At 40.9% G+C, this 14,039-nt stretch overlaps 1 protein-coding gene across 1 annotated transcript; it reads right to left on the bottom strand.

Annotated features, from left to right (window-relative positions):
• Positions 1-7,769: 7,769 nt before the first annotated feature.
• Positions 7,770-13,453, bottom strand: CRYGS (crystallin gamma S). Its single transcript, XM_089910718.1, has 3 exons — positions 13,393-13,453; positions 8,534-8,776; positions 7,770-8,137 (listed from the first exon to the last, which is right to left on the bottom strand). Exons 1-3 carry the CDS (start codon positions 13,411-13,413, stop codon positions 7,865-7,867), a joined length of 537 nt encoding a protein of 178 aa, XP_089766844.1. The 5' UTR covers positions 13,414-13,453; the 3' UTR covers positions 7,770-7,864.
• Between the last annotated feature and the right edge of the window lie 586 nt (positions 13,454-14,039).

Below are 14,039 nucleotides of genomic sequence, written 5' to 3'. Positions count from 1 at the left end.
TACATAGGAGTGGGATTTCTGGGTCAAATGACATATTAATTTTCTACTGCTGTGTAACTACATATCACAAATGTAATGCCTCAACACAACACCCATTTATTACCTGATAATTCTCTATGTCAGAAGTCTGGGTGGGCTCGACCAGATTCTTTGCTTAGGGTTTCACAAGGCTGAAGTCAAGGTATTGGTCAGGCTGGGTGCTTATTTGGGAGAGCTGGGAAAGATCCACTTCTTCCTCCCGTTGCAGGGGGGCGGGGTGGGGCTCTTTCAGATCTTTAAGGTTGCCCACATTCTTTCTCACACACCCATTGCATCTTCAAACCAGCAATGCATGTTGAGTCCTTTTCACACTTCCAGTCTCTCTGGTTCTTCTTCTGCTACCAGCCAGAGAAAACTCTGCTTTTAAAGGACTGGTGTAATTAGATTGGACCCACCCAAACAATCTCCCTTTTGCCATGTAATGTAACCTAATCACAGGAGTAACATCTGGGAGCAAAGGTCATGGGACCATCTTAAAATTCTGCCTACTACATATGGTAAGTGTATGTTTAACTTTATAAGAAACCATCAGACTGTTTTCCAAAGTGGCTGCACCATTTTTCCTTCCCTTCAGGAGTGCACGAGAGTTCCAGTTGCTTCACATTCTTGCCAACATTTGGTAGTCAGTCAGGTTAAGCTGTTGGTGAGTGTGTAGTGGTATATCAAGGTGGTTTAATTTACATTTTCCTAACCCTAAGTTCTTTGTTATGCTTATTAGAGCATAAAATTTTGTTTGATGAAAGGTTCTGCTGCTTTAAAAATAGATTTACATGCACTGGTTTAGATAAACTGTGTGGCTCTTACAGAATCTGTAATTTGTGAATCTTTTTTTTTTTCACATCTTTTTTGGAGTATAAATGCTTTACACTGTTGTGTTAGTTTCTGCTGTACAACAAAGTGAATCAGCTATACATATACATATATCCCCATATCCCCTCCCTCTTAAGCCACCCTCCCACCCTCCCTATCCCATCCCTCTAGGTCGTCACAAAGCACCAAGCTGATCTCCCTGTGCTATGATGCTGCTTCCCACTAGCTATCTATTTTACATTTGGTAGTGTATAGAAGTCAATGCTACTCTCTCACTTCATCCCAGCTTCCCCATCCCCCCGTGCCCTCAAGTCCATTCTCTACGTCTGCATCTTCATTCCTGCCCAGCCACTGGGTTCATCAGTACCACTTTTTAAAATTCCATATACATGCGTTAGCATATGGTATTTGTTTTTCTCTTTATGACTTACTTCACTCTGTATGACAGACTCTAGGTCCATCCACCTCACTACAAATAACTCAGTTTCATTCCTTTTCATGGCTGAGTAATATTCCACTGTATATATGCGCTACATCCTCTTTATCCAATCATCTTTCGATGGACACTTAGGTTGCTTCCATGTCCTGGCTATTGTAAATAGTGCTGCAATGAACATTGTGGTACATGTATCTTTATGAATTATTGTTTTCTCAGGGTATATGCCCAGTAGTGGGATTGCAGGGCCATGTGGTAGTTCTATTTTTAGTTTTTTAAGGAATCTCCATACTGCTCTCCATAGCGGCTGTATCAATTTACATTCCCACCAACATTACAGGAGGGTCCCCTTTTCTCCACACCCTCTCCAGCATTTATTGTTTCTATATTTTTTGATGATGGCCATTCTGACCAGTGTGAGGTGATACCTCATTGTGGTTTTGATTTGCATTTCTCTAATGATTAGTGATGTTGAGCATCTTTTCATGCATTTGTTGGCCATCTGTATGTCTTCTTTGGAGAAATGTCTATTTAGGTCTCCTGCCTATTTTTTATTGGTTTGTTTGTTTTTTTATATTGAATTGCATGAGCTGCTTTAAAATTTTGGAGATTAATCCTTTGTCAGTTGCTTCATTTGCAAATATTTTCTCCCATTCTAAGGGCTGTCTTTTGGTCTTGTTTATGGTTTCCTTTGCTGTGCAAAAGCTTTGAAGTTTCATTAGGTCCCATTTGTTTATTTTTGTTTTTATTTCCCTTACTCTAGGAGGTGGGTCAAAAAGGATATTGCTGTGATATATGTCATAGAGTGTTCTGCCTATGTTTTCCTCTAACAGTTTTATAATGTCTGGCCTTACATTTAGGTCTTTTATCAATTTTGAGTTTATTTTTGTGTGTGGTGTTAGGGAGTGTTCTAATTTCATTCTTTTACATGTAGCTGTCCAGTTTTCCCATCACCACTTATTGAAGAGGCTGTCTTTTCTCCATTGTATATTCTTGCCTCCTTTATCAAAAATAAGGTGACCATATGTGCATGGGTTTATCTCTGGGCTTTCTATCCTGTTGCATTGATCTATATTTCTGTTTTTGTGCCAGTACCATAGTGTCTTGATTTTTGTAATATAGTCTGAAGTCAGGGAGCCTGACTCCTCCAGCTCCGTTTTTCTTTCTCAAGATTGCTTTGGCTATTTGGGGTCTTTTGTGTTTCCATACAAATTGTGACATTTTTTTTTCTAGTTCTGTGAAAAATGCCGTTGGTAGTTTGATAGGGATTGCATTGAATCTGTAGATTACTTTGGGTAGTATACTCATTTTCACAAGGTTGATTCTTCCAATCCAAGAACATAGTATATCTCTCCATCTGTTTGTATCATATTTAATTTCTTTCATCAGTGTCTTATAGTTTTCTGCATACAGGTCTTTTATCTCCTTAGGTAGGTTTATTCCTAGGTATTTTATTCTTTTTGTTGCAATGGTAAATGGGAGTGTTTCTTTAATTTCTCTTTCAGATTTTTCATCATTAGTGTATAGGAATGTCAGAGATTTCTGTGCATTTATTTTGTATCCTGCTACTTTAACAAATTCATTGATTAGCTCTAGTAGTTTTCTGGTAGCATCTTTAGGAGTCTCTATGTATAGTATCATGTCATCTGCAAACAGTGACAGTTTTACTTCTTTTCTGATTTGGATTCCTTTTATTTCTTTTTCTTCTCTGATTGCTGTGGCTAAAACTTCCAAAACTATGTTGAATAAAAGTGGTTAGCGTGGACAACCTTGTCTTGTTCCTGATCTTAGAGGAAATGGTTTCAGTTTTTCAACATTGAGAACAATGTTGGCTGTGGGTTTGTCATATATGGCCTTTATTATGTTGAGGTAAGTTTCCTCTATGCCTACTTTCTGCAGGGTTTTTATCATAAATGGGTGTTGAATTTTGTCGAAAGCTTTCTCTGCATCAATTGAGAAGATCATATGTTTTTTCTCCTTCCATTTGTTAATATGGTGTATCACATTGATTGATTTGCATATATTAAAGAATCCTTGCATTCCTGGGATATACCCCACTTGATCATGGTGTATGACCCTTTTAATGTGCTGTTGGATTCTGGTTGCTAGTAGTTTGTTGGGGATTTTTGCATCTATGCTCATCAGTGATATTGGCCTGTAGTTTTCTTTCTTTGTGACATCTTTGTCTTGTTCTGGTATCAGGGTGATGGTGGTCTCGTAGAATGAGTTTGGGAGTGTTCCTCCCTCTGCTATATTTTGGAAGAGTTTGAGAAGGACAGGTGTTAGCTCTTCTCTAAATGTTTGATAGAATTCACCTGTGAAGCCATCTGGTCCTGGGCTTTTGTTTGTTGGAAGATTTTTAATCACAGTCTCAATTTCAGGGCTTGTGATTGGTCTGTTTATATTTTCTAATTCTTCCTGGTTCAATCTGGGAAGGTTGTACTTTTCCAAGAATTTGTCCATTTCTTCCAGGTTGTCCATTTTATTGGCATAGAGTTGCTTGTAGTAGTCTCTTAGGTCTTTTGTATTTCTGTGGTGTCACTTGTAATCTCTCCTTTTTCAGTTCTAATTATATTGATTTGAGTCCTCTCCCTTTTTTTATTGATGAGTCTGGCTAAAGGTTTATCAATTTTCTTTATCTTCTCAAAGAACCAGGTTTTAGTTTTATTGATCTTTGCTATTGTTTTCTTTGTTTCTCTTTCATTTGTTTCTGCTCTGATCTTTATGATTTCTTTCCTTCTACTAATTTTGGGTTTTCTTTGTTCTTTTTCTAGTTCCTTTAGGTATAAGGTTAGATTGTTTACTTGAGATTTTTCTTGTTTCTTGAGATGAGCTTGAATTGCTATGAACTTCCCTCTTAGAACTGCTTTTGCTGCGTCACATAGGTTTTAGATCGCCATGTTTTCGTTGTCATTTGTTTCTAGGTATTTTTGATTTCCTCTTTGACTTCTTCAGTGACCTCTTGGTTATTTAGCAGTACACTGTTTAGCCTCTGTGTATTTGTGTTTTTTACTGTTTTTCTTCCCTGTAATTGATTTCTAATCTCATAGCTTTGTGGTTGGAAAAGATGCTTGATAAGATTTCAATTTTCTTAAATTTTCCAAGGTTTGATTTGTGACCCAAGATGTGATTTATTCTGGAGAACATTCTGTATGCACTTGAGAAGAAAGCGTATTCTTCCACTTTTGGGTGGAATGTCCTAAAGATACCAATTAGGTCTGTCTGGCCTATTGTGTCTTTTAAAGCTTGTGTTTCCTTATTTATTTTCTGTCTGGATGATCTGTCTATTGGTGTAAGTGGGGTGTTAATGTCCCCCACTATTATTGTGTTACTGTCAATTTCTCCTATTATGGCTGTTAGCATTTGCCTTATGTATTGAGGTGCTCCTATGTTGGGTGCATAAATATTTATAATTGCTATGTTTTCTTCTTGGATTGATCCCTTGATCATTATGTAGTGTCCTTCCTCATCTCTTGTAACAGCCTTTATTTTAAAGTCTATTTTGTCTGACATGAGAATTGCTACTCCAGTTTTCTTTTGATTTCCATTTGCATGGAATATTTTATTCCATCCCCTCAGTTTCATTCTGTATGTGTCCTTCGGTCTGAAGTGGGTTTCTTGTAGATAGCATATATAAGGGTCTTGTTTTTGTATCCATTCAGCCAGTCTGTGTCTTTTGGTTGGAGCATTTAATCCATTTACATTCAAGATGATTATCGATATGTATGTTCCTATTACCATTTCCTTAATTGATTTGGGTTTGCTTTTGTGGGTCTTTTTCTTCTCTTGTGTTTCCTGCTTAGAGAAGTCCCTTTAGCATTTGTTGTAAAGCTGGTTTGGTGGTGCTGAATTCTCGTAGCTTTTGCTTGTCTGTAAAGCTTTTGATTTCTCCATCGAATCTCAATGAGATCCTTGCTGGGTAGAGTAATCTTGGTTGTAGGTTTTTCCCTTTCATCACTTTAAATATATCCTGCTACACCCTTCTGGCTTGCAGAGTTTCTTCTGAAAGAGCAGCTGTTAATCTTATGGGAATTCCCTTGTATGTTATTTGTTGCTCTTCTCTTGCTGCTTTTAATATTTTTTCTTTGTATTTAAGTTTTGATAGTTTGAATAATATGTGTCTCGGCGTGTTTCTCTTTGGGTTTATCCTGTATGGGGCTCTCTGCGCTTCCTGGACTTGATTGACTATTTCCTTTTCCATGTTAGGGAAGTTTTCGACTATAATCTCTTCAAATATTTTCTCAAAGCCTTTCTTTTTCTCTTCTTCTTCTGGGACCCCTTAATTCAAATGTTGTTGTGTTTCATGTTGTCCCAGAGGTCTCTTATGCTGTCTTCATTTCTTTTCATTCTTTTTTCTTCATTCTGTTCTGCAGCAGTGAATTCCACCATTCTGTCTTCCAGCTCACTTATCCGTTCTTCTGCCTCAGTTATTCTGCCACTGATTCCTTCTAGAGTATTTAATTTCGGTTACTGTGTTGTTCATCACTGTTTGTTTGCTCTTTAGTTCTTCTAGATCCTTGTTAAACGTTTCCTGTATTTTCTCCATTCTGTTTCTGAGATTTTGGATCATCTTTACTATCATTACTCTGAATTCCTATTCAGGTAGTTTGCCTATTTCATCTTCATTTATTTGGTCTTGTAGATTTTTACCTTGCTCCTTCATCTGTAACATAATTTTTTGTCGTTTCATTTTTTGTGTGTGTGTATGTGTGAGTGGGGCTGTATCCTGTCTTACTAGTTGTTTGGCCTGAGGCGTCCAGCACTGGAGTTTGCAGGCAGTTGGATAGAGCCAGGTCTTGGTGCCGAGGCGAGGACCTCTGGGAGACCTCACTCCGATTAATATTCCCTGGAGTCTGAGGTTCTCTGTTAGTCCAGTGGTTTGGACTTGGAGCTCCCACCACAGGAGCTCAGGCCTGACCCTACAAGCTGCATGGCGTGGCAAAATAAAAAAAGAAAGAAAAAGAAAAAAAGGAGCAGTACAATAACAAAGAATAAAAAACAATATAAAATTAGAAAGATAAAAAATATATTAGGAAAAATAAAACTATAATTGAAACAACTGCAACAAGGTAGAATAAAACCACAACAGAAAAAAGAAAAAAAGGGGGGGGGGGAAACAAGCCAGAAGGAGCAGAACAGTAACAAAGTATAAAGAATAAAATAAAATTAGAAAAATAAAAGATTAGAAAAAATCAAAATATAAGTGAATCAACAGCAATGCATCAACAAGGCAAAACAGAACCCCAATCTAAAAGAGAAAAAAAAACAACCCTTGGCTATGGGGGTGGAGTTTAGATGGGGGGGTGGAACTTAGGCAGGGGTGGGGTTTAGGGTGGGGCGGGACCTAGGCAGGTGGGGCCGTGACGTTTGAGCGTGGGCGGGGTCTAGGCTCAGGACCCTAGACTCAGCTGGAAAAGGCCTTCGGGGCACAGCCAAGGTGGGGCGGGGCCTCTGCTCAGGACCTGCGCAGAAAGGGAGAGGCCGCACGTGGAAAGAAGGGCCTCTGGAATGAGGAGTTACAGAGTTTGGAGGTAGGGTGCTGAGTGAGGATGTGTGGGTGGGGTTTAGGCCCCGTACGTTGGAGGGGGACCGAGTGTAGAGGTGGGGCCCTGGGTGGGGGTGAGGGGCGGGGCTTGGGTTCTGCACAGCAGGAGGGAGGCTCTGAGGACAGAGGATTAGGCCCAGGAGCCCAACAGGCTTCCCGGTGCCTAAGTGCACAGGGAAAGCGCTGGCCCCGTTCCCTTCCGTTCCTCCGTGCCCCTCCCCCACCGTCTCCCCCAGGGTCTCCCCCGTCCCGCTGGCCCCCTAACCGTGGGTGGGTCCCGCTGGGTGTAGGAACTCCTCCCCTACCCCAGCCGCCCCTCAGGGGTGCCGGTCCTGGAGGTACGGCCTTACCTTTGCTCCCCTTTCCCTCCCTCCCACTCCCTCAGGACCCGCACGGCTGGAGGGGGCCTAGGTGGGCAGAGGATCAGGCCTGGGATCTCAACAGGTTCCTGGGGGCCCAAGTGGACAGGGGAAACCTGGCCACGCTCCCTTTTGATACTCTGCCCTCCCAGTGGTCCCGCAATTTCCCCCATTGGGCGTGGGATCCTTTTCTCTCCCCCAGCTGCCCCTCAGCGGCGCCAGTCCCGTCCTGCCTCCACTACTCCTCCCCCCTCACTCTGCCCCACATCCTACCCGGTTGCTGGGGGTTCCTCCCATCCCCTTCGGTGTCCGTGGCCCCCAACCGGTGCCTGATAGGTGCCCTAGTTGTGAGGAGACGCGAATTCCGCATCCTCCTAGTGCACCATTAATACAGACCTTAAGCAACAAGAACCACCACATGGCAGTACGATTTTCTAACCTTTTAATCCAGTCCCATTTCGTCTGGCACAAAGATATAACCTGAAGGATGAGTTGCTTTGTGTAACTGCCTGCTGTGGTGGGCACTACTTTACTGGTGCCTACAAGTGTTTAAGGAGAGGCATTATAGTAAACAGTGGAATGCATGCCAATTGTTTTTATTTATGATGCTTATTTGGACGACAAGGCCAGCCAGCATTTGGCCCCAGGAAGAAGCTTATGGCTGCATCCGTATCATCACTCCACAATGCGGCGGAAAGACTGGACAGCTGGGGAAGCTGCACCCCAGTCGACGGGCTTCCGGTACTCCTTCTTGTCCAGGAGGTACTGCCTGCCACGGTAGTTGGGCAGCTCGTAGAAGATCCACGCACCCTCCAGCACCTTACAGGAGTGGACCTCTCGCATGTGAAACTGCTCCATGATGGAAGGGCAATCTTCAGTGGTTTCATACATCTGACCATTAAAATCCCCTTTCTCAAAGATCTGAATCTTATACTGGCCTCCACTAGACTAAAGAAACAAAGGGGGAAATGAACAGCAAACATTAGCAAAATCAACAGCAGGCCAGGAACTCAGAGAACAGTGAGGTTTGGGACCCACCATCTTGAAAGTGAAATGATCTGAACGCCCATCCCCACTGTGCACTGACTGAAACAGCTGACGTTCAATAAGAAAAACAGTTCCTTAAACTATACAAGAGGTAGAGAAAGTACTATGGAAATAAGTCACGTAGTCTTGTGATGAACTGACCTAAGATTTTATTGAAGCCTCAGCAGCCAACAAGAGACAACCACCCATTAAGAGGTGGGAAAATCTTAAGAAAACTCTTTCACGTAAAAGCAAAATGGCGGGGTAGGGGGTAAGAGACAGAAAGAGAGGGAGCACGCCCATCCTCTGCAGACTCACCAAGTGAACAGCCCTGCAGGAGCTGAGGCGGTCATTGAGGCCCATCCAGTGCTGGTACTCAGAGTAGTCGCCCCGGGGTAGGATGTACATGTACCCAGCAAAGTTGGGCCTTTCATACACAGCCCAGGTGCCTCCTTCCACTCTAATGGAGTTGCAGCGACTCAAGTACATGTGGAAATCTGCACAGTCGCAATCGCTGTCATAGTGGCGGCCTTGAAAGTTTTTGTCTTCAAAGAAAGTAATCTGGAGCACAGGGCAAACAAAGTGGAAAAACTGAGGGGTTAAGTGGCTGTGTTCACAGAAAAATGAAAATTAAGAACACTTTCCCCACTTTAGAATTCCTTTCTCCTCCATTTTGAGGAGAAAATATCTAGTTCTACCATACCTCACAACATTTGCCTTCTGGCAGACAACTTTAGTTGTTAACAACAGGAATGAGCACTTTCTGAGGCCTTAAAATGAAGCAAAACAAAAGAATGCTCTACTGTAAGCCAGCATTTTCAGACTCAGGCTCATGGCTTCTTTCTCACTGTACTTATGTAATAAATTTTCCACTTTTCTATCTGTCTCTCCCACCGACACCTACTAGACTTCTTCCAAGGGCAAGGACCAAGCCTTATTTCAGCTATGGACCCCTATACCCTGCACTTGACAAACCCTGAACAAATGCTAGATGAAGATGAGTGAGTTCCAAATACAGAAATCCATTCTAGGTGATATGGAAGAGATATAGAGAGGAAAAGAAAACACAGACCTTAGCATTAGAGCTTATTTTAGATGGATATAGAACATACATGAAAATATATCATATGTTCTGTATTATTATTTTGTTGCCAACAAAGTAGTTGCAAAGTAACAAAATGACAAGGCAAGAATGTCCTTTGCTTCAAACTCTTACCAAGTTGCATCACAATCTTTGGGGTAAACCTCTGAAGCCTGTGATGGCACTGGGAAATATGCAGCCCTGAGAAACGGGAAATACTACGCCTGGGCTCTAGAGCTGCATCTCTACAATCAGCCCTACTATTTCAGTCAAGCCACCTCTCAGGGCTCCAGCTTCCCATCTGTCAAATGAAAGGACTGGACTAGATTTGAAGCCCGGGCTATAAAATAAAACTTTTCTGTTTGAAACAGGCAACAGAGTTCCCGGGAAGTCCCAGGGATTCGTGATGCAGTTTCTGAAAACCACTAGACCAAATGGACCACAGAGTCTGTCCCTTCTTGTTCTGTAATTCCACATCCAAGATCAATGCCAGGTTATAATTTAAACTGAAATCACAGGGGTCATTGATTTGAGCAATTAATTCCCTGGTGTTGTGCCGCCACCTTGTGGCTAATTTGCTTTACACGTTTAGAAGGAGAAAAACCATGTCAGCCATTTCAGATGAAAGCAGCAGACAGAGCCGGTTAGAGTCTGGAGAAGATTTTTGAGGAGAGGATCTTTGAGGCAAGGATTGAAGGATAAGTAGGGAGTTTTCCAGAGGCAGAGCAAAAAGAACAGCTCGTTTAATGGAATAAAGGAGTGGAAGGACATGGCCCACTATAGGGACAAGTAGTTAGTTCATTAAGCCTGGTGCAGACTGAGCATGTGGTGAAGTGTTAGGAAACAAAGCCAGAAGTGACACAAGAGCCATGCTAGAATCCCTCTGGTGATGATGTGGGAAATGTAATGTAATGGTTTGTACCTAGAAATAGCTGATTGCTATGGGCGGAGGTGAGAGATGCTGAGGACCAACCAAAGGCAACTGCAATGTGAATGACCATGAGGACAGTCACAAGAAATGAGGATTTGGTGACTAATTAGATGCAGGGAATGAAGGAAGACACTAAAAATAGTTTGCAGCTGGGCCTCATTCTTTTTTAGGCAGGTGAGCCTTTCTACATAGCAACCTACTAATAGCTTTTCCTTCCACTGTAAACTTTCTCCTTCCTGCCCTTCCCATTTCTCAACTCTTCCCTTTCCTGTTCCCTAAAAGGCTCCTTACCCTTCCTGCCCCTAAATCACCTACTTCACCTCCTTTCTTCCCTTCCCACAGTCATCTCGATCTCTTCCCGCTCCCTTTCCCATTTTAGCACAGCACAGATTTAGATACGTGGTACAGGTGAGAAAACAAAATCGCAGCACCACTAGTTAAATCTGGGTAACATTATGCACTGTAGAGGGTTGTTGAGGGTCCGATGGCACAGTGCCAATAGAGCAATTTTAATAGCTGCCTCATGATTTCCAATAAGCTTTCGCTACAACTCTTACAGATAAAGAAGTTAAATGACTTGCCTAAGGTCATTAGCTAGTTACAAGTTGGTTGCAGGCAAACCAGTGGACAACAGTGCAGACTCCTGGTTAGTAATCTGTTGTTCATTTTATTTCACTTCATCTCCCTCTGTTGTCTTCCTACCTGCACAGCTAACTCTGTTCTAAATATACCATTTACTCTTAGCAATGGAACAAGACCAATCCTGAATCTCAGAGGCTTTTCCCAAAACCGGTGGCAAGATCTTTAAGAAAATCAAGGTAAACTCTCTAAGAATGGATAGATTCTAAACTTAATTAAATTTACCTTTGGTTTTTGGCCAACTATTCACCAAAGAAGAGGCTCTGCAAGGGATATGCCATGGGAAATTAATATTATCTTTCTTCCTTCATTGTTTCTCACACTTACTACCCTCTGCACACTTACCTGACTGACTTCAGTATATGAAAAGTGGAAATATATATGATTTTTTCCTTGCTGTCCACCTTTCCAGCAGACCAGCCAACCATCCCAAGGCTGAAACAAAGCACTAGCATTGCCACAGAACCATTACTGAGCTCCAGGGCCAAGCTCTTCTTTCAGTAGCAGACCTTCCAAGTTTCAGGGCCCAGAGAATGTTGCACCTTTACTCAATTTCCATTTGTAGAAGACCATGAAATCCACTTTACGGTCAGCTGAGAGGTTGGGACTCTTGGACAAAAAGTTTTGTAGAGAAGGCTAAGAAATGTGCAGGAGATTTTCCTAGAAGTTATTACAAAATTACTCTAATTGTCAAGTTAATTTTTTGAAAAATAGCCTACCAATCCAATATAGCAGAGGGGAAAATGTCTTGACTATTCCACAGGTAACAAGAACAAACTTATTAAAATGCATTGCTTTCGCCCAGCCCATAACTCCTCTGATTAAACTGCTAGCAAGACAATGAGAAAGGGAGAAGAAATAAAAAAGTAAAAGATAAATTGCTATTACGATCTCCTTTGGCTTAGCAAGCAAAAGTTTTTACTAAGTGAACAGACCAGCTACAAGAAATAAAAGAGTACATTATCCCTACACTGGAAACCATTGAAAGTGGGGCTGTTCTGTAACCACCTTCCCTCCAGGCACGTGGATAGCCCTCTAAGGACTTCAGATGCTTTTTAGTGGGATTTTCATGGCATATTTTTCAAAAACCTCAGAGCACTAAAGACACTGTCTCATTTTTCTCCCCAAACCTTCTGGATGCAAATATGACTATTAGTTCTATTTTCCAAACGGGAAAAAAAATCAGGCGCTCACCAGTTACGCAGCAAGTTAACAGGTGCCTCCTGAAAAAATGCAATGCAAAGTGCCTGACATTGCCTATGTAGTTTTTGTGTCAAGGTGGTTAGTATGAATCTAAACATGAGAAAACAATTAGACAAGTCCAGATGTCAGGACTTTTTATAAGACACCTGGGTTTGGACTTTGAAAAATGCCAGTGTCTCACAACAACAAAAACTAGGGGGATTGCTCTATATTAAAGGGGCTAAAAAAAAGAGGCTAATGAAACTTGACAACCAAATGAAATTCATGACCCTTGACTGGATCCCACATCAGAGGAAAAGCCAGCCATGAAGCACATTTTTGGGAGCAACTGGAGGAAATGTGAATATAGTCTAAATATTAGGTATTATATTCTGATAAATTTGGAGGACCTGATAATGATATGATGTTTACACAGGGAATGCCCTTGATTTTAGGATATACATGCCTAAAAACTTAAGGCAAAAGTATAATGAAGTCTGCTATTTATTTCCAAATGGTTTAGTAAAAAGAGAAAGAGAGACACAGAGAGAAACCAGATATGGCAAAATGTAAACAATTGGAGAATATAAGTAAGGGACATACAAGTATTCATTTACCATCTCTTACTTATTCTTTTAAGATTCAATGGGCTTGAACATTTACACAGTAAAACATTAGGTGGAAAAATCAGGCACCAGAGGCTTTGCTTTAGACCTACAGTCAGTGAAGAACTAGAAAGAGAATGAAGGTATATTCCCTCATTCCCAAAGAGAATCAATTTCCAGTCCAACAATCGTGAATCACATATTTTAGAGGCAATTTTCCTAACGTAAGTAAACAATTTTTTGGGGAAAAGGGATAAGAGTAGCTGCTGAATGAAGGGGATATGTAGGATTTAATTCACTTGATTGGTCCATCCGTTTTGGCCATTTAGAATATTAATGGTTGATGCTAAATTTCAAAAGACAGATTTTTAATTGAACACTGAAAGTTTTCTACTCCATATAATCCTCTTATCTGCATGTCTTATGCCTGTGGAAATACAGAGATTAGTTACTGGAAGGCAGAAATCATGACGATATTTACACATTACATACCTGTACAGTATTCAACATAGTAAGTACCACACATGAAGATAAACCCTTAATAAATTATTTGGTAATTCTGTTAGAATAGAAAATAAAATAAGCATTCCTTAATCTTTTCTTCAATCAATCCCAGCCTTCTATCCACTATCATACTCACCTCCAGGTGAAGAAGCAAAAGCTTTTCTCCATGTTTCTTTCAATGTATCATTAGGTGAAAAAGTGGGTAGGCTAGAAATCAGCATGACCATTTACTTACCTTGGTTCCAGCTTTAGACATTTTTGGTGCATAGATTGGTTTCCCCAGTGCTGAAATCCAGGAATAGCTACAGAGAGTTAGAGGCACAGAGACATTTATACTGGGTTGGTTTCAAATCAAACATTTGCTTAGTCAAGAGAATAGGATCCAAAAATTGAGTCAGTCATTTAGAGGCTATTGATGGTTTCTAGAAAAACAATCAGGATTATGAAATAAAGGAAAGCTTCAGTACCCTCTTTAATGCTTACCAAGCCTTGCTGCATTATAGACTTTGCTGACTCAAGACACCAAAACCCAGCCAAATTTTTCAAAATTGAAAACAGAAAAGTTCCTCTTACTTGGGCAATTTGGTTTTCTAGCAAGTAGCCACCTTGAAATCCCCCATGTCTTTTTTTCTTCAAAAGAACTTGCAGGAGATGAGTCAAAAAAACCACCCTCTAATTCTGAACAGAAGTGAAACATGTTCCAAAGCAATAAAACTGACATGACAACTAAAGGCAATGCATGATCTTGTGTTTGGAAAAAAAGTCAACACAAGTGATATTTTGGGGATAATTAGAAAATTTTAATACAGTCTATATACTAGGTACTACTATTGTGCCATTGTTAAACTTCCTGAATTTAATCATATGTACTACGACTCTGTA

This window comes from Delphinapterus leucas, chromosome 4 (assembly GCF_059928025.1).
Source record: "Delphinapterus leucas isolate spDelLeu-1000000601 "Yukka" chromosome 4, BTC_Dleu_Yukka2, whole genome shotgun sequence".
Lineage (NCBI taxonomy): Eukaryota > Metazoa > Chordata > Mammalia > Artiodactyla > Monodontidae > Delphinapterus > Delphinapterus leucas.
Note: the sequence above shows the minus strand (reverse complement) of the source record. Positions and strands in the feature narration are given on the sequence as shown.